General features: G+C 41.0%; 1 protein-coding gene across 1 annotated transcript in view; it reads left to right on the top strand.

Moving 5' to 3' along the window:
- PCSK5 (proprotein convertase subtilisin/kexin type 5) overlaps positions 1 to 21,995 on the top strand; it is a 451,917-nt gene that overhangs the window by 360,989 nt on the left and 68,933 nt on the right. Inside the window, exons 23-24 of the mRNA XM_061200330.1 lie at positions 6,166 to 6,372; positions 6,711 to 6,779. Of these exons, the coding sequence (XP_061056313.1) occupies positions 6,166 to 6,372; positions 6,711 to 6,779 (276 nt within the window). The remainder of the gene's footprint in view (positions 1 to 6,165; positions 6,373 to 6,710; positions 6,780 to 21,995) is intronic.

Raw genomic sequence — 21,995 nt, 5'->3', positions numbered from 1 at the left:
GTTGTCTGTTCATTAAAGAGTATGTACAACCTTGAAGTTTCTGCAATTTGTCAGTTCAAATTGTTGGAGACACAGACACGCTGCCCCTGAGGAGATGAGAGAGGAACTAAGAGATGTCTTTCCAGAGAAGAGAAAAGAAAGGGCATGCAAACACGACGACAGACATGAGCTAGACAAAGCTAAGACTCATTGAGGTGAAAGTGAAAAGCTAGGAAATTAAGGCAGACATATTTGGTCTTTAAGAGAAATAGCGTCATAGAGGTTGGGTCAGGGTCTCCTCAGCCCTGAGCTATGCCATTTAGAAGTTGTCAGAGCCCTGTGGGAACAGAGTAATCTTTTCCAAACACAAATATGACCTTTTCTGTCCCAGCCTTAGCAATGCTAAAGTTTCTGCTGTCATTAAATTATATTCCATGATCTCTCAAGTCCTCTGTAGTTTGACCCTTGACTCCTCTCCAGCCTCCCTACATATGCTGGCCCCCACTTTGACTTCATGGGGTACTAATTCATATTTTATTTGACCTACAGAACACTTTAAAATTTGAGCCAAATTGGGAAATTTCAAATAAAAACCTGGGTTTTTGGTTTCTCTTGAAAACTTGGAAGATCTGGCAACACTGCTCCATATGGTCCCCAAATGGTTGACTGGAGACCATCGGGGCTGCTCTCCATTTCTTCACAGTCCCCACCCCTCCCAGCTGTCTCACTAATCTTGAGGCTCTCAGTTACCACCATCATGACATTTACACGGTTTTTCTAATAGGAGAGAATTATTTAGCTTTGTTCTTGCTTGTAATAAAACCAAGAAAAATGAAGAATAAATGAAGAGTATCGTGCATTTGCAGAAAAATGAGAGATAACACATTTCTTTGTATAAATTAAAATGATTTCTTTGTGTTTCATACGTAAACAAAGTATATCTGTCAAATTTTACCTCTAACCTGCTTATTCTGTTCCTTTTCTCATCTGTAAGATGATGATCATGGCTGCCTTCTTTTAGGATTATTATGAAAATGAAATGAGATAAAATAATAAAGCACTTAGAATGGGGTGGGGTGCATAGGAAGTACTCACTAAATATTAGCAATTATTATTATTATCACTACTATTACTACTGTTACTGTTTGTACCTGCTTGCTCCTGCGGGCATTTCAGTCACTCTAGCTGTTCAGACTTCACTTGAGATGTTCCCCAGCCACTGTCTACCTGATCTCTTTCTATTCATCCTTTAGGCCTCCATTTCAATGTCATTTCCACAGTGAGGGCTGCCCTAACCTTCTTGTCTAGGCTAAGCTCCCTTCATGTGTGCACCCTTGGAGCCCAGCGCTTCCCATTCACAGGCCTCCTCACCCTTGCTATCTACTTTGTCCATCAGACTCTGTGCCCTGTAAGAGCAGTCAATGGTTTCTACCTGTTTTCTGCTGTATTTCGAGCACAGCACAGAATCTGGCATATAGAAGGCACACAATAAATAAATGGATGAATGTATGGTTCAGTAGAAACAATATCGATCAGAAAACCTGGATTCTAGTCTCGGCTTTGTCACTAATAAACTAGAAGACACTCACCCAATCACCTCACCTCTTTAAGTCTCTCCATGTTTGTAAAAACGGGGAGAATGGACAAGAGGGCATCTAAATTCCCTTTCACATTTAAAACACACTAAATCTTCATATATATACACAACTAAGGAGTAGCTTAAACGCTAAACAAGTATCTAAAACGTTCTAAGCATCCTATGGCTACTTGGACCAATCCATACGTAAAATGCCCTGACATTTCTTCTGTGTTTTCTATTTCAAAGTCTGTGTTTAACCTGTTCTCTTAACAAAATGCATTGTGGTGCCAAGGGGGAGAGGAGGTAGGGGAGGGAAGGACTGGGAGTTTGGGATTAGCAGACGCAAACTATTATATGGGACAGATGAACAACAGGGTCCTACTACATAGCCCAGGGAACCATATTCAATATCCTGCGATGAACCATAATGGAAAAGAATATGAAATATACATGCATATATGTATAGCTGAGTTACTTCTCTGTATAGTAGAAAAAAAGCACAACTATTTTTTTTACATTTGTTACTATCACCGCTGATCTCATCAGAAAAGTCTTTGAGGATTGGGGAGCTGTCAAGCTCACAAGCACATGTGATAAACACAACATTTAAATCAACTATACATCAATAACTTTTAAAAATGTATTGTGCCCCTCCCACGCATAAGTTACTCTACATAGGTACCATGGAAAATGCAGTAAATAATAGCATGATACTCACTTTCAAGGAGTTTTACAATGTAACAGAGGGGTTTGTCCTCATGTATTATAAAACAGGAAGATATTAGATAAAGACTGAATGAATGGTAGCAACCCTACTACAGGCCACTGCTTTCAGCTGTAGCGAGAACAGGAGGCTTCCTGAAGAGGGAATGGTTGAGCGGGTTCTGATTAGCAGGTTTTCTGCCTGTTAAGACTGTACTATCCCAAGTCCACATATTACTGCAGCTAATCCATGAAGCAGTGCTGCAGAAGATAGATGATGGAATGGATGCAGTTCTATATCAATAAGCTTTATTCAAAGGCTGAAATTCCTCTGGCTAGGGAGTCCCACCTACACACATAAGCCTGTCCCGTCTCTTTGTAGAAATTTCACCCCTTGCTTCATTGTAACTTTGTTAATGTTAGGTCTGAATCCTTTTGGAAAGGCAGATCTCCAGCTCTATTGGTGAAAATTCACTCTAAATTCTCTTCCAGGTTTATCCTCTACCAAACTGAGCCCAAAGCTAAATTCTACCAATCATACAACAGCTTCAGTAAGCAAAATGTTGGAGTAAACTTCATGAAGTTTATTTTCAGAGTCCCTCAGCCTTTCTTTCATCCTTTCCAGCAATCCTGTTCCCTTCCTGCCTTTCAACCCTCAACCTTCCTTTCCACCGGCAGACATCCAATGCCTTCACGTTGGTCTACCTTCTCTTCTAACAAAATCGGTTGCCAAGAAATACTCTGGAAACAGTTCATTACTCTTCAGTATAAATGAAAGCCAATCTGAACCTCTTTTGGAGTTCCTTGATTTTTAACTCTTGTCTCCTATTACCGCATGAACGGTTTTGTCACATAACAAAAATATCAGCACTTCTACTACAAGAACCGGCCTCTCCCCCCCATATCATTACAGGAACTTAAATTCTGAGACTCTGGGCAAGTAGCCAAAAATTTATGCATGATATTCGAATCACTGAAGTGTCCAAATAATCATCCAAAGCTAAGTGAGCTGCCATGCTGTCAAGCTAGTAGAAATATCAAATCTCCTCATAATCCTGAACCAATCACATGGGGAAAGCTGGCCATTGTTAAGGCACCTAAGTGACTTCCTTTTGCATGGTTCATGTATTTTAAACAACAAGACCCTTTAAATCTCTGTCCTTTAAACCCAAATTATAATACCCAGCGGGGTCCAAATAGCAAAGCCATATCTGAACAATAAAAATGGAATTGGAGGGACTTCCCCGGTGGCACAGTGGTTAAGACTCCACACTCCCAAAGCAGGAAGCCTGGGTTTGATCCCTGCCCAGGGAACTAGATCCCACATGCATCTGCAACTAAGAGTTCACATGCCACAACTAAGGAGGCCCCGTGCCGCAACTAAGGAGCCGGCAAGCCACAACTAAGACCTGGTGCAACCAAATAAATAAATAATAAATAAAATGGAATTGGAGAACATTTCCTCTAATATCTGAACCCATCATCATTCGTTTTTAAGATTGTTGATCCAGGGACTTCCCTGGTGGCGCAGTGGTTAAGAATCTGCCTGCCAATGCGGGGGACACTGGTTCGATCCCAGGTCTGGGAAGATCCCACATACCATGGAGCAACTAAGCTCATGTGCCACAACTACTGAGCCTGTGCTAGAGCCCGTGAGCCACAACTACTGAAGCCCGCGCATCTAGAGCCCCTGCTCCGCAACAAGAGAAGTCACCGCAATGAGAAGCCTGCACACCGCAACGAAGAGTAGCCCCCACTCGCCACAAGTAGAGAAAGCCTGCACGCAGCAGCGAAGACCCAACGCAGCCAAAAATAAATAAATTTAAATAAATAAATTAAAAAAAAAAAGATTGTTGATCCAGTTGGATATGTTGGAAAAATAGGAATATTGACAAATATGAATTCACTCACTCATTCATTCAGTCATTCAACAAATATATATTTAGAACTCACCATATGCCAAGCTGCCCTTAAGCCTCTGGATCTTGAGTTGACATCATGTGAAGGTGTAGGGAATGTACAGCAACAGCTGGATGGAGGAGAGGGTGAGCTTTTCACTGCTCTCCCTCACATCTTCCTACCTACATGTGAGAAGGTTGGCACTTTGTAAAACAATCTTTTCTCAATGAGTCATGGTAGAAATGAGAAGAACAAAACTTGGAAAGTTGACTTGAGATTCGAAGTCCCACCAGATTGGGGTTCTGTGCTCCACAACCTTGATCTATAGCTGTACACTCACCAAATGCACATTACATCCTCCCAAACACTCTCCTTCCCTTAGAGGATAATGTTCTTCCAAGTCTAACTTGGAGACTGCAAACACTTTTTTCTACCACCTCTTTGGACACTCTCTTTATTTTCTTTGTCCCATGGGGACCAGCAGACTTCTGGCATGAAATCACCATCAGAAAAAAGGGAGCTTCAGAGTCCATAATCCAAGGGTGTGATTTTTAAATTGCATGTGAAATAGGGCTTTAATCAAATAAGAACATTAGGTTAAAACCTTTGAAAGTGCCTAGTTTACAGGTAAAAAACAGTCGAATGTGGGCAATTTCATGTAGTTCAATCTAATATTCAATATTATACTGACTTTTGGATTTTGCACTTGTAACATGGGGTTAGTGCTATCTTTACAAATTCAGCAGCCTTGCAATTTTTTTTTTAAAAAGATTTATTTTTTTATTTTATTTATTTTTGGCTGCATCGGGTCTTAGTTGTGGCACACAGGCTCTTCGTTGTGGTGCACGGGCTTCTCTCTAGTTGTGGCCTGCAGGTTTTCTCTTCTTTAGTTGTAGCATGAGGGCTCCAGGGTGTGTGGGCTCTGTAGTTGTGGCGCATGGGTTTCAGAGCGCATGGGCTCTGTAGTTTGCAGCACGCAGGCTCTCTAGTTGAGGCGTGCAAACTCAGTAGTTGTGGCACATGGGCTTTGTTGTCCCACGGCATGTGGGATCTTAGTTCCCTGACCAGGGATCGAACCCGTGTCCCCTGCATTGGAAGGCAGACTCTTTACCACTGGACTACCAGGGAAGTCCCAGCAGCCTTGCATCTTGAAGGTCAATGGTTCTGGGTCTTCGTGTGGTAGATCACATGATGAGTGAGCTCTAGACCCAGTTATTTTAGGTAATGCAGATATTTTTAGAGCCAGGGGCATGTGGGAGACCTGATTCAGAGAAGATGGATGCCCTGGGCACACTTAGCACAAGCAAAAACTCCAGGGGGTGGGAGGTAGGAGGCCTCTAGGTGCATCTACATTAATCTTGTGTGTTTAAGTGTATGATTAGAACTGATTAGAATCCTTTTGCATTCATTATGATAGTTTGGAATTGATTAGAATTTTCCATTCCCTCCAGGGGCAACATTGGGTCTTCTGCAGGAGCAGATTCCCACAGTCTCATACTGGGAATACCGCTGATTCTTTCCTTGTAGAGTCCAATGTTGACAGCCGCTCAGAACTTCCAGGAGTTCATATAAAGGAGTCAAAGAGGCATGTTTGGTTGAGTGCTTCAATAGGCTGTCAATACAGGAATTGGTAGCTGTGCAAAAAGTCAGTCCTTATACAGTTAACACAAGTGTGTGATTTTGATAACAGAATTCAAAATCATTCTACAAGATTGCACTATCATAGAAATGCATCTATCGTCAAGCATTTGTTTATTCTCATGGGATTTCTATAGTTCCCCAACTCTGTGAGCTTCTACAGACACCAAAAGGAGCCCAAGGAAGTCCTTTCAACTACAAGTTCAAAGATACTGCATTTTCTATTCAACCATTCTTATCTTTCTGGTCTACTGGGAGCAAAAGCAGTTGGTCATATCTTTTTAATAAAATGACTTCAGTTGTATTACCTTCATGGTTAATTTTGTACATTTTCCTTCTTTTAATTTTGCTCATTTCTATCTGTTTAGATAAGCACGGCCGAGAGCGGTTCCTGTACTGGGGAGAGTGTCGGGAGAGCTGCCCCACAGGCCACTACCCTGACGAGGGCCACACCTGCCAGCCTTGCCCAGACAACTGTGAGCTTTGCCACAGCGCACACGTCTGCACACGATGCGGGCGTGGCTACTTCCTGGTGCCCTCCAACCGCACCTGCCGGAAGTTAGAGTGTGGACAAGGTAAGGCTGCTTCATCACTTATATACCCAACTACGTTCCCAGAAACTGAACTTACTTCTTTAATAAATAAAACCTACTAACTTGATTTCAAAACTAGTTGCATGGCATACAGTCCGACTCTGTGCTATTTGTACCCAGTCAAACTAATCTAATCTATTAAATTAATAGAAGGAGATAAAATGTGGGTGACACATATATCCTCAATCATGGTTGTGGGTTTCATAATTGCTCTATGATTTGCTTGAAAATAAGCTACACGCCAACATATTTTTATAGCAACTTATGTGTCTCCATTCAGTGAAAATGAAACTGTGTTTTTTACTCCTCTTATTGTATAGGTGAAGTCCGAGACCCAGACTACGAAGAATGCATGCCTTGTGAAGAAGGGTGCCTGGGATGCGGTTTAGGTACGTCATCTCCCTTTTTCCTTAGAGTTGAAATAACTGTGTCCTTCTTCACACATCCGCATCCTGTCATTCCTTCAACAGGGACTCTTGTCATTGTTGTCATCATCACTGTCACCATCAGTATCCATTAAGTAGGCTCACTTCCACGCAAACAGGGTCACAGTGAGAGATGCTCCCTTTTGAGGCAATGGATAGGTCACTAGTCTTCGTGAAACTCAAGTTTAGGAAAGGACAGGTATCTTCTCCTCTGGTTGTTAGCTAGTTGGCAGGTGATACCTACAGCAACCACATTTCAGGGTGCCTGGGACTCGGCCTCTGCTTAGCCTCTCAAGGTGACAATTTTGAAATGAGTAATGGTGGGAGAGAAATAAACTCAAGCAAAGAAATACATAATTACTCTAACTCACTCCGTATATGAAACACAAAAGCTCTTCAGAAGTTTGGGAATTTTCCTTTGCAAAAATGATTCTACTGCTTGGAGCCCAAGACAATCCTTTGAGAGGAAAGCAACATGGAGTCAGTAGAGTTTAAAATCCCCATCATACAATGAAAAGCACTTGCCAGTCTTCCATATAATTCTCTAGTTCAAATTATTGCCGTCTCCTTTCTCCCCATGCATGCCTGGTTCTCCTGCGGAACAGTGTGTATCACACAGCACCATTGGATTGGACATAAAATGAAAAATCGGGAGGCCACCAAACCCCAAGAATGTATCTTAATGTAAATTTAGACAAGATATTGACATAATTGGCACTTGGTTTTATGGATCTTTGAAAGGAAACCCAACCTAAATTAAAGATGGATGGAATAATCTCTCTTCGTAGAGTTTCCATGAAACCCTGTGACTGGTTGACTCATGTTTCTAAAACTTCAGTGTGCACACACATCACAAGGGGGATTTGTTAAAATGCAGATTCTGATTCAGGGGTCTAGAGTGGGGCCTAAGAATTTGCATTTCTAACAAGTTGCCAGTGAAGCCCATGCTTCATAAAGCACTCATGAAGTTGCAGGGGGTTAGACTGTGCCAGGATTAAGTAGACTTTTTATTGGCCTTACCTAATAGATTCCCTTAACTCTTAAATATTATACATGAGTTATAATTTATCTGATGGCCATCACCATCTCTCTCTGCCTTAAATGGAAAGACGAATTATCTATAATATATGTAACTACAAAACAGAGTTTTGAGGAACTGGAATACCATTCCCCCATTACCTTCCACTATACAATGGAGCATATATTATTGGAAAATAAAATATAATAATAAGTCGCACTTAAGAAGGGGGTAGCACTTAGAGTCAGAGATTTAAGGATAAAATACTAATTTTCTGGGAAGCAAAAATAGATCTAAACTAAGTAATAAAAGTATTAAAATCTAAAAGATGAGTAAATTCCAATGTTTCTTGTGAAGAGATGGGACGTAGTCTTTCTTGCAGGGAGCAATGATAAATGTTTTTGACTATCTTGATTTCACTTTTTTGTCCATTTCAGACCATATTTGCCCATTGGTTTGCCCATTTTCCCTGCTAAATTTTGTGGTCTTTTTATACCTTTGCTATCATGTGTTATGTGTCCATGCTAACATCTTTATGCATCATGGAGGGGGGTGTGTGTGTATGTATGTGTGTGTGTATGTGTCTGTCTGTCTGTAAAATCTCAAACCTATGATTTTGGCTCTCAGGTTTAAAGAGGTGGATGAATGTGTGTGGACTCATTTAGGATCAGTGAGAATCTGGGCATGGGGGTGGGAACGGTAACAACCATGATCTGTATTGTACCCACCCTTCTCTTAGCTGACTCAGCTAAAGATGAGACTGAGATGTCTCCCCTGGATGATGAATTCCATAGCAGACCCCAGCAATCTGGGGACTCAAAATCCAAAAGAATCAGTTTTCAAAAAAGGAGATAAATTAGAAAGTTTGATTCACTTTACAAAGTGCTATTAAAATACTTCATTCCCTCCTTTAAGAGACTTCAGTTGTCTACTATGTACAGAGTGCTGGCCTTGGTTGTGGGAATTCAAAGGTGATATGACTGTGATTCTGCTGTGAGGCCCTCTCTGGCTGCCATAAGTGACACACCTGGAACCAAATCTTTTACAAGTCAAGCTGCCAGAGTAGAGAGATGTATACAGTGTAGTAGGATTGCAGGAGAGGGTGACATAGAACATTCTGCTAATTTCTAATTTGAAATTTGAAAATTTCTCTTAATTTATTAACTCTCTATATGTTGAACCTTGTTTATTTTTGTATTGCCTTAGCTGAAATCAATTATCATCTTATTTCTGAAGCTTTTGTTAATCTTTCCAATAGAATTAACTCTTTTTTCTTGTTTCTCCTGGTTTGCAGGCCAATGATAATACTTTTTACTGCTGATTTGTGAAATAATTGGTGTGTACACATCTTTCTGCCTAGAGAGTAAACTACTTCAGAACAAACTCTGTGACATACACACTGTTCCCACAAGAACTAGCAACATGTCTAGGGTATAATTAAAGCACAATAAATGTGTAAACGTTTGTTGAATTGAATTTGAGAGTTGCCCAAATTCAAAGCAGAGATGCATGGCTCAGGATACACATGGATTTAGATACGTTTTCTCTAGTCAGACTGTGTCTATGGGCCTTTTATCAGGCTGAAAACAAACGGACAGCATTTTACATAATATCATTTTATTCTAAAAGGATTTGATGCCAAATTCTTTGTCTTTGTAACCAATATCTTAAATGGAAATTTCAACTAAGATAAATCTAAGTGTTCTAAATTACATTTCTTCATTAATTGAGAGGATAAGCAAATAGAATCATTTTTACACTTGACACTTGACTATAACCTAAGATTTGGGGCCCATACCTACGTCAGCATTGACTTGACTTAATGACTGATTTTAACCAAATTGTGTAAGATCTCTTTACTTCCTTACCATATCGATAAAATAGAGAGATTAATGTGCCTTTATCTTGGCTCAGAAATGGGTGATGAAAACTGATTAATATTTGCGTACTTACTAAAACAGCAATAGTCCCTACTCTTGGGGGAAAATATACACAAACTTGAAAAATTTTAAGTAACTGAAAGAAGAAAAAAAGCCATTTAAATTAAGTGCCACACCGGTCAGAATGGCCATCATCAAAAAATCTACAAACAATAAATGCTGGAGAGGGTGTGGAGAAAAGGGAACCCTCTTGCACCGTTGGTGGGAATGTAAATTGATACAGCCGCTATGGAGAACAGTATGGAGGTTCCTTAAAAAACTAAAAATAGAACTACCATACGACCCAGAAATCCCACTACTGGGCATATACCCTGAGAAAACCATAATTCAAAAAGAGTCATGTACCACAATGTTCATTTCAGCTCTATATACAATAGCCAGGACATGGAAGCAACCTAAGTGTCCATCAACAGATGAATGGATAAAGAAGATGTGGCACATATATACAATGGAATATTACTCAGCCATAAAAAGAAACGAAATTGAGTTATTTGTAGTGAGTTGGATGGACCCAGAGTCTGTCATACAGAGTGAAGTAAGTCAGAAAGAGAAAAACAAATACCGTATGCTAACACATATATATGGAATCTAAAAAAAAAAAAAAGAAATGTTCATGAAGAACCTAGCGGCAAGATGGGAATAAAGACACAGACCTACTGGAGAATGGACTTGAGGATACGGGGAGGGGGAAGGGTAAGCTGGGACAAAGTGAGAGAGTGGCATGGACATATATATACACTACCAAACGTAAAATAGATAGCTAGTGGGAAGCAGCCGCATAGCACAGGGAGATCAGCTCGGTGCTTTGTGACCGCCTAGAGGGGTGGGATAGGGAGGGTGGGAGGGAGGGAGACGCAAGAGGGAAGAGATATGGGGACATATGTATATGTATAACTGATTCACTTTGTTATAAAGCAGAAACTAACACACCATTGTAAAGCAATTATACTCCAATAAAGATGTTAAAAAATAAATAAATAAATAACTAAATTAAGTGACAATTAAGGGGATAAATATATGTACCAAGTGAATTTAGCAAAGGGAGGAAGCCCTGGGCACTGAAGTGATTAAGGAAGGCTTCCAAGAAAATGGGACTTGAGATGAGCCTTAGAGTTTCCATGGAATTTAGACAGATAAGAGGGCAGGGCTGCACTATGCAGGGGCTTTTGACCTGGACAATTGCAGAAAAAAAGGTTTGGAGGGAAGGATTTCTGCCATGGATTTTAGGACACTAATTTTACAGAAGGAATATAATACTGCAAATACAAGGGAATAGGCAATCACTTTAGAGAAGTGATTGAAAATCATAACTTGAATTCTGGACTCATGAGTTTGTGCCTAAAAGGGAATAACTGAAGGTTCTTACAGAAAAAAAAAGAGAGTTTTTTGAAGAGGTGTTTTTAAAAGATTAATTTTGTAACTCCAATAACTGTGTTGAGGGTAGTTGAAAGGGAGTGAGGTTGCAGGCAGAGAAACCAGCTAGATGACTATTTCAGAATTCTGGGTATGAAGTAACAGGAACCTGATCTAAGGTAAGAGCCAAGAAATTATGAAGAAAGAGATAGGTTTTAAAAATCACATGAAATGGACTTCCCTGGTGGCACAGTGGTTAAGAATCCGCCTGTCAATGCAGGGGACACGGGTTCGAGCCCTGGTCTGGGAAGATTCCACATGCCGCAGAGCAACTAAGCCCATGCACCACAACTACTGAGCCTGCGCTCTAGAGCCACAACTACTAAAGCCCTCACGCCTAGAGCCCGTGCTCCACAACAAGAGAAGCCACTGCAATGAGAAGCCCGCACACCACAACGAAGAGTAGCCCCCACTTGCCGCAACTAGAGAAAGCCCGCGCGCAGCAATGAAGACCCAATGCAGCCAAAAATAAGTAAATAAATTAATTTTTAAAAAAAGAATTTAAAAAAATCACATGAAACAAATGACCCTGCGCATAAGAAAAGATGCTTAACTTTGTTCGTTAAATGGGAAATGCAAATTAAGACAACCATAACATACCATGTCTCACCTATTAGACTGGCAATATTTCAAAAGCTTACAAAACACTGTACAGGCAAGGCTGTAAGAAAGCCCTCTTAACTGTGACTGATGGAAGACAAAATGGTACGACCACTGTTGAAGGAAAGTTGGCAATATACAACACAATCGCATATGCATCTATGCTTTGACCCCGCAACACCCCTTCTAGGAATTTATCCTGAGGATATGCACCCACAAACTCAAAACAGCATATTCACAATGTTATTCATTGTGGCATTATTTGTGGTGTAAACTATTTTAAACAGCCTAAATGCCTTCTCTTGGAAGAAACTCATTGAATCAACTGAAGGACACATATATAATGGAGTACTATGCAGCCATAAAAGAGCAAAGGTCTATGTGAACTGATGGTGGTTTTATGCTACACTGTTAAGTAGAAGGCAAGGTGCCAAAAAATGTACATAGTATGCTACCTTTTTGGTAAGAAAAGATGGTGAAATAAAACATGTGCATATGTGCGTGTGTATATATATATGTATATATATATACACACACACATATACATTTTTTATTTATTTTTAAATAAGAAACACAGAAAAGATACATCAGAAACTAATGAAAATGCTTACCTACAGAGAAAAGTGTAAAAGGAATGGGAGTGAGCCTTCTCTAGGTATACCTTTTTACATAGTTTTGATTTGAACCATGTAAGTGGGTTACATATTCATAACAAATGACACAGTAATTAGTGTGAATGGGCTCCCACTGGCCAATCTGGGACAATTTGAGCATCAAAAAAAAAAAAAAGATGTTAAAGATTACCATTCAATTAATAAAAATAATCTATGCATCAAGAATGATATTTAAAGAAGAGAGGAAGGAAGTGATGGGAAAATAGAATAAGGGAGAAAGCTCTTCTTTACAGTAAGATTTCACCTGTTATATAGGCAAGGGAATAATTAGAGTATCATCATTTTACATCCCCTAATGTATTGATTCAAGGGAGAACTATGAGTGGATGCTAAAATCATTAGGTGGAAAATTGTTCGGGAACACAATAATCACACAGACTCAAAGTACTTCCATAATTACTAGTTAACTACAATGGAGGGATTTGCTGCTTACCAACTTAACCAAGTTATTACACTTAACATTACCATCATTAGTTCCATACAACATAACATCATGTGTTTCCTGATGTGATATATTAACAATATCACCTAGGAGCCTCGACGAAAGTGTCTAGACCAATGATTTTCAACTGGAGGTGACTGTGACTCCAGGGGACATTTGTTAATGTTTTGAGACATTTTTGATTGTCATGGTTGGGGAGTTTAGGGATGAAATGTCATGATGTCCACAACTTATTTTCAAATGGTTCAGAGGAATAAAAGGATTGAGGTAAAGCATATAAAGTTGTTCATTGTGCTATTTCAGGCTTTCTGTAGATTTGAAAAAAAAAACTTTTTAAATTGGAGAGAAAAAAACACTTCATGCTGGGTCAGCTGAGAGGGCCTAGAAGCAACATCCCAGTAGCAATAACCACACCTAGTGCCCAGATCTAGATTCTTAACACCATCCTCCAATAAAAGATACCAAGGCTCCTTGGAAAATTGGCTGATTCTAGGACTGGGGCAGGAAATATACCAGATGAGCTGCAGCACTGTGTAGTGACAGAAAGCAAGAGAGCACTCACAGGAAAAAACCCCACAATGATGGGGGTACAGCAAAGGGACATAGGCGACAACTGAAAGAGCTCCCAATAGCCAAAACAGGAACAATTTGAGCAATAATATAAATAAAATAATATTAGCTTATAACCCAAAGTATAAAATAAGAATCCATGAGTTCATAAGATAAAAATAAATAAATGGTTGAGTAAATAAGTAAATGGGGGAGAGGAGACAAATCTTCAGTGCAAAACATTGCAAATTGCAAATAGCTTATCTAGCACTCCTCCCTCCAGGAAGTGAGCATAGCTCCCTACTCCTTAAGTGTAGGTTGCACGTAGTGACTTCCTTCCAAGAGGACAGTATGAAAGGGAGGAAGGGGAAGAGCATCACAGTGGAGAAACCTGATAAGCACTATCTCATCCAAGTGATCAAGGTCAATGTCAGCAGTGCTATATCAGATTTTTTTAAAATAAATTTATTTATTTAATTTATTGATTTTTGGTTGTGTTGGGTCTTTGTTGCTTCAAGGGGGCTTTCTCTAGTTGTGGCGAGTGGGAGCTACTCTTCATTGTGGTGCGCGGGCTTCTCATTGCGGTGGCTTCTCTTGTTGCGGAGCACGGGCTCTAGGCGCGTGGGCTTCAGTAGTTGTGGCTCGTGGGCCCTAGAGCGCAGGCTCAGTAGTTGTGGCACATGGGCTTAGTTGCTCCACGGCATGTGGGATCTTCCCGGACCAGGGCTTGAACCCGTGTCCCCTGCATTGGCAGGCGGGTTCTTAACCACTGAGCTACAGGGAAGCCCGCTATATCAGATTAATGGGCAGGTACCCTTGATGTAAAGGGAGCAGAATGGCATTTTGCCTCTGCAGTCTTCCACCCCAAAACCCATAACCCCAGTCTAATCATGAGAAAAACATCATCAGAAAAACATCTCAATAGAGGGCTATTTCATAAAATACCTGATTAGTACTCCTCAACCCTGTTAAGGTTGTCAAAAAAGTAAAGTCTGAGAAATTGTCATAGTCAAGGGGAACCTAAGGAAACCTGACTGCTAAATGTAATATGGTAACCTAGGTAGGATCCTGGGTCAGAAAAAAAGACAATAGGTAAAAACTAGGGAAATCTGAGTACATTATGGAGTTCAGTTAATAATAATCTCATCATCATTATCATCAAGGGCATGAGGGAACTATTTGGGGTGTTGGAAGTGTCCTGTATCTTGATTGTCAGGGGTGATTACATGACTGCATGTTTATTTGTCAAAATTCATAGAACTGTACACCTAAAAAGGGCAAATGTTACACTATGAAAATTATATTTCAATAAGTCTGATTTAAAAAGAAAAGTATAACGTTACCAGTGCCCCTCTTTCCCATCTCTACGTAGTAAAACCATAACAGTAACCTAATTGCCAGCATTTACTGAACACTTACTCATGTTCTATACGTGTATTACCTCACTTAACTCTAAGAAGTAAAAGGAATTATTGTTCTCATTTTTTGGATGAAGAAATTAAGCTCAAAACAGTTAAGCAACTTATATAAGATAACAGGGCTGGTAAATATTAGGACTAGGACTTGATTCTAGACAGCTCAAGATCAAAATCCATGTGTTTTACAACCATTCTACCCATACCACCTAATGTTCTTCCTTTCTGATTCTACAGAAAAGAATATTATGCTTTATGGAATAATAAAAAGATAAAAGAAAAATTTATATCTGTCCCTTTCCTCAGTTCTACACACAATAGCTATTATACTTTGTTTAGCTACAACTTTAAGCCCAGATGCCATAACTAAATTTACCAAACAGTGAAAGTGTTCATAATAGTCATGCAAATTGATTTGGGATCACAGCTCACCTGAAGCTGTCAGCCTTTAGGACCTGCATCTGGAATGTTCTGAGATGGAGCAGAGCAGATAGGAGAATCCTTGCAGCAGAAGGACTAAGAGAAGGTGGGCTCATTTTCATTTAGCCCTGGATTCCTCTCTGCCACTTTACCTGCCTTCAGTTTCTTTCACGTTCACAGGAACTCTTTTACTTTCTGGACAGTGGGTTCCATCATAAGGGTATGATTGGCAAGAGACACCCCTCTCTTCTCCTTGTGAATATGAAGTGAGCTCTCTCCACCCTGACCCATGTTAGATTCAAGCTTCAGACCCAGGAATTAGAGAACCAACCTCACTTCCTTCTGCTACTCTATTTTCTATTAAGGAGTGAGACCTCGGTCATAGAGGAAACAATATCAAGACATGTGAGACATGAATTTCATGGTTTAGTTTTCCAATGGAGCAGACATACAGGGTTTTTCAAATGAAATATGGTAGTCACAGATCACTATTTTACTTTTACCCAGATCTTCCTTTGGACCTTTTCCATAAAATTTCTGGGGGAACAAGAACAGTGTCAAACAGTTTTGGTGCCTTCCACATCAAAGGCATTGTAGAATAAAATGTATACTAGCCCGGTGTCTCCTTTAAATTGGAAAGAAGTTGCTGATTGTAAAAATGAAACTCAACATTCATAAAGGACCTTGCAGTGACTGATTGCATTACTCCCTAGCCAGCCAACCTTAGGGCATGACCCAGGTGGCTCGCTACCATCATTTCCACGGACAGATGAGGAAGGGCAGTTCGAGATGACTCTTTTCTTTAAAAGGCCAAACACAAGCCATGGTCAGAGGAAGGATTGGAATCTAAATGCACTGTCACCAGTTTGCTGAAGAAAAGAGAAACGAGCAAGCTCTATTAGACAGTGGGGACAACGCTGTCTTGAAAACAAAAGCATATCTTTCATTTATTAGAGCCTCCCTCTCCCCTCATTTTCTAAGTGATATCTCATTAAAGGTGGTGGGTTAGAAGAAAAGAAACCTTAAGAAAAGAGAACCCACAGTTGGAAGAATTTGCAGAAGTTTTGCACTTTCGTGGTTCCTTATTCATCCTGGCTTTCTTGATTAATTTACTTAGCAAATATTTATTGCATACTTTTGTGCTTTCTGCTTTCCCATTATTATTCCACAAATAACAGGACTGTGTAACCTAATATTTATTGAGCATCACCATTCACCAGGCACTGTGCTAAACACTTACGTAGATGATGTATTTTCACATCTATAATCCAGTGATTTTTACAGCTGGAGAAACTGAGGATTAAAGAAGTGTTGAAACTTGATCAATTTTATGCATATGGGAAGTGACAGAGGAATTAAGCTGTCAGTTTCAAGCAATCCTGTGCATAACTTTGTTTACTTTTTTCACAGAGGAAGTAGTTGGCTTTGAAGCTGTTTGTCCCAAGTATGCACTATGATGGGCAAGGTTGTGCTCTGATAACGGATTATCCCCAAATCTCAAGAACTTAAGACAACAAAGGTTTATTTTTCACTTGTGCTACATCCCCCATCATGGGTCAGCTGAGAACTGGGCTCTGCCTGGTCCTCAGTCCAGGACCCAGGTTGATGGAGCAGCCATTAATTACCTTGTCATGGCAGAAGCAAAGCACACTGGCTTTTAAAGGTTCCCCCAGGATTGACACTTGTAACTCCTGCTCACATATTTTTTGGCCAAAGCAAATCATATGGTTCTGCCTGAGACTGCAGACTGGGGAGATGCAATCTTGCCACGTGCCCGCAAAAGGGAAAGAAACTAATATTGTGGACATCCTAAAGACATTCTCACGTGATAATGACCAAGACTGTTACTGGTATATGCTGAGGTCTCACCTCCTATGGCTGCACGTGAAATAGCCCCAAACATGCGCCCAGTCTGTGTCACTGATTTCTCTCTTCTACCACTCTGAATCTTACCCAAGATAATTGCCCACTATCTACCTTGGCAGTGTCTGACTTTCTCCTTCTCTCAAAAAACCTCTTCTGAAGAAGCTGCTATATTTTTTCAACTGATGGAGTTTCCCGAAGTATCCTGCTGTCTCACTTCTCTGATCCCTTGGCAACAGAAGAGTCAAAAAGAGGACCAGTGATAAATGACATGATCGGTAAACTGTCGGCTGAAAGGACCTTGATCTTTCTTTACCCTGTTCTTTCAAACCCCTATTATGAGAATAATAACATGCTGGTATCTGTTGCCTTTATCTGCTGCTCAAGAAATATGCCCATATGAGACCAGTCTTAGGAATTTGGACAACTTTCTCTCCATTTTTTAGAGTTTAGTTCAAGAAATATTTATTGGGCATCCATATCAGGCTAAGCACGGGGATACACAGGTGAACAAATATGCTCTCTGCTCTCAAAGGGCTCGCGTGGAAATGGAAAGCTCGGTGATTCTCGGCCCTGGGTGCACCTGAAAATCACCTGGGGAGACAGAAAAATGCAGTGCTGAGACCCACTTCCAAGTTTTCTGATTTAATTGGTCTGGGGTGAGGCTCAGGCATCAGTATTTTTTCAAAACTCTTGGACTGATTCTAATGTGCAATCAGAGTTGATTTAAGATGGGTATATAAACAGATAACTTCAACATCATATTTAAAACACTGTTGAGGATGAAGCTGAAGCAGAAGCAGATACATTATATCATAATAACTACAACTTACTGTCCATTCCACATGAGGTGATCACCTAGGTAGGCACTTTACAAACACGATCTCTACTCCCCAATACAATCCTCTCTGTTCAAAATCCTTATCCCCATTTCATAGATGAGAAAACCAAGGCCCAGAGAGTTTGCAACTTGCCCAAACTCACATAACTAGCAAGTTTCAGAGCTAAATTTAAACTTAGGACTCTCTGGCTCCAAACCAACAGAACATCCAAATATTTGCTCTTTTTCCAGAGTAGATTGGACTCATTCACCATTTTCCTAGAGAATGTAAATGAAAGTCGTGTAAGTCAACCTGCCCTATTTGTTTCACTCTTGGGTATATTCTTATGCTACTTAGTTGTGTTTCCTGAAGTTTCCCTCTGCTCCTCCTACATTCAAGTTCACATTCTTACGGCGATGGGGGAGAAGAAAGAGTGGGAAGGTAGCCTAAGTTCAATGCTAGAGCAACTAACTCATCATCTTGGCTCTTCATGCTATTTTCCCCCAGAGCCAGGTATAATCAAAAGTTCCTCCTCCTAGTTGTGTAAATGACCTGCGAAGTCGAGCTGCAAGCCAAGGCTGTCTGAATCACGTGTGCTTGCAGAAAGAGAGCTGAGCCAATTACTTCCAAAACAAAGCTAGTTAAACAAAAGCGCGGAGTGTAGTTGAGCACAACGCACAGGGTGGAGGGGTTCAGAAGACCAGCTGCCGTTCCCGAAAGCATCATGGTGCCTGCAACGTTAAACTGCCAGTGATTAGGGGCAGGGGACACTTGGGCTGGTGGGATGGATTTCACGTCTACAGAACTCTCTAGAAACCAACAAGAATGTCCCTTTTGCATTTTTAGGGGTAACAAGCTGGAAAAATGTTGCCAAATTACTTTTTTTTCAGTGAAATATTGATGATATTTCTGAAATCCTTCAGCTTATGTCTGTCCGTTAATTTGAAAACAAAAATAAAAGTGAGACCAGCAGTAGTAACTGGAATCTTGGATGGTTAGGTCTCAGCTTGATTTTGTGGGATGGTGGAAAATGGAGTCTGAAATCTTAGTATCTATCTCCATCCTTCCCCTGCGACAATGAAAATCTTTGGGCAAGTCGCATATACTTTTCATTTCTTAATTGCATCCTGTTTTGTAAAGGAAAACATCATAAGTTGCCTTCTTTTTACCTCCTAATATGGCCCTAGAGATTATAATGAAAACTAGAAAAATGATCATATCTTGGGCTCCCTAAGGGAGTGAAACCAAGAACCTCTATTATTAATAGCAAAATAAAATATAATTTGCTTTCTCTCCATTTCCACCCGTTTTCCTTCCTATCATATCTGCCATCATCAAGAGGCCTGTTGATATACCTGAGGCCACACTTCTAAATTGCGTGCCATTGTGTCAGAAGCACTTAGCGTAGTACTTGTCACCAGGTAGGCACTCAGTAAATATCTGTGACTTTTGTGCCTACTCTGAGCTGTCCTCGTCTCACCCCCAGAGCTCCATCTCCCTGCACCACTGCCACATTGCCATTTCACAGTCCTTTACCAGATGGTAGGAAGAGCTTCAAGCTCCACTGGCAGAGGAGAAAAAAAATTGATTTAAGTCACAGGGCAGACACCAGAATTGAGAGCAGACACCAGAATCGAGAGAAGCTGAGTGTGGGTGAGGGGGGAGCATCTGCATGTTGATACCCAGCTGCTCAACAGGCAGCTCTCCAGCTAAGACTCAGGCCAACAATGAGTGTCAGTAAATTGTCTCTGCACCTCTTGAGTCTGAAATTCCAGCCTTCCAACAGTCAACAGGAGGGTAATTTGGTAGGAGTCCAGACTCGTCCTTTCCATGAAGTCTCCCTGCAACTCCCACCAGAAAGCCTTGGCTGCAGCCCGACCCACAGCCTCAGTTCAGCTTCCAGCACGGTGGGCCAGCCCAGGGCACAAGAAGCAAAATGGAGACCAAATGGCACAGCAAGCTGGAGACAGCCGAGGGCACAGGGACAGGGTCCCTCATTTCCCACCCCTTGGCCAAGTACCCAAAGTTGAAGTACTGGAAGGCAGGGGATGGCCATGCCAACATCTCTCAACATTAGTCATGCCCTCACTGGTGATGTTACCGGGTCAGTCGAAACTTTTTTCCTCCCAAAGGTGCCTATGGCCATCTGTAGCTGCCTTTTTTTTTTTTTTTTCCCCAGATCTTTTCCATAAAAACAGTGTGTTCTGACTGTCTATAAACTATCCACCCCTAGGTGAGACAAGTAGATAATGTTTTGTATGAGCCAGGCAAGCAACCCAGGGGTGTCTACCTCCCAGCCCCTTGTTCCATGTCCACCAGGGACCGGAAGGCCCATGAGAGCACTGGGAAAGGAGCATTTATGCCTGAGAAGTTTCCATTCAATCAGCTCACCAGGATCAGAGCAAATCCGAGGACAAACATGGCATTAACTCCAGAGGGCTAACACGTGTAATCTAATCTGGAGATGCAAAGGGTGGGATACTAAAGTAGAAAAGTTTCTCAATCTCTCCAACCTCTAATTTGGACCAGAAAGAGCTGACAGCTTGATTTATCATCACAAAGGAACTTTATGCCCTAAAATAATTGCTAGAAACCTGGATGTTCTGCTAGAAAAATAAATCAACCTAAAAATGTAGTCTCCATATTACTGTGTCCCCAACATTTCAGGGATGACATGGAGCCTTTGGGTGAGGTCTGGAGGTGAGTGTGGAAAGAGAAAGGAGGTTGTTTTGAAGGGGTGTTTATTGGAAAGCCTACTACAATCATGCTAGCTGCCCAAACCAATTGTAAAATTGCAGATTTATTATGTTTAGCAGAAATGCAGTCTGTACATCTGAAATATTATCCAAATGACCCGGCTTCAACTTAGAAATCTTCTATGAATTCAAACAAGTGAATTAGAAAGGCTCTTGCCTTTAGCACTGAAGGGTCTGTGAGAGGTGAGACAACATTTATAGTAGTGATAAAATACTATATTTAAGGCTATAAAAATTTGGCATACAAGGTCTCAGTTCAGAACTAAATTTGTTTTATGTGCTTGGCAAAAGAGCAACCGAAAAGTTTTACAAATGGGAAGTTTGACCTACTGAGACTTCAAAACATAAAATATGTCAATTATTCCTGGGGACTGGGTATAGTAATTACCCCTTTGAATGTTAAAAAATGCAAAATCAGAAGCATGAAGTCAGTGACTGCTTACCTTGACCATGGCACGCATGGCTAATGACAGTTACGCAGAGCGACGGTCCAACTGTCACATTATGTGCCCAAGTGTGCATTAATGGGATGGGCCACTTGGGAACTTAGCAAGAAACTGGGGGAAAGCAACGGAACCCTGTCCAATGAACAGATACCTCATCTGGTGGGGCATCATGCTTTGGTCTGCCCAGCAGCCAGCAATCCTGTACTTGGGATTCTATGCCTGGTTCAAGCTAGAACTAGTAGAAAATGCTGGACAACTGACAGATGTGCATTGTAATCCAAAGAGTCTTACTAATTTTAGCCTTCTCCACTTCTCTGACCTCATCACCTACCCCTCTCTCTTCATCCTTACTCTCAGCTACACTGGGGGATCCTGGCCAAGATTGCTTCTAGCCCATTCTTGCTCCCAGGCCCTGCCCTAGCTGGTGTTTCCTCCACCTGGAATACTCTTCTCAAGATATTAACCCGGCCGGCTCCTTCCTGCCATCACATCTCAGTTTAAACATCACCTCTAAGAGGCTTCCCTGCAGCACCCAATCTAAAGAAGTCAGCCCGTCTCTGTTTCTGTCTCTGTCCCTACCTCTCTCTCTCTTTCTCCTCCCCCTACCCCTCACCTCCACTCTCACTCCACATACACACAGCAATCACCTATTTTAATGCCGCCAGATCTCATGCAATTATCTGATATTTTAATTCTTTTTTCCTTATTTTTTTTGGCTGCATCGGGTCTTAGTTGTGGCACGCGGGATCTTTGTTGAGGCATGCAGGATCTTTTCATTACGGCTCGGGCTTCTCTCTAGTTGTGGCATGCGGGTTTTCTCTCT

This window comes from Eubalaena glacialis, chromosome 9 (assembly GCF_028564815.1).
Source record: "Eubalaena glacialis isolate mEubGla1 chromosome 9, mEubGla1.1.hap2.+ XY, whole genome shotgun sequence".
Classification (NCBI taxonomy): Eukaryota; Metazoa; Chordata; class Mammalia; order Artiodactyla; family Balaenidae; genus Eubalaena; species Eubalaena glacialis.
Note: the sequence above shows the minus strand (reverse complement) of the source record. Positions and strands in the feature narration are given on the sequence as shown.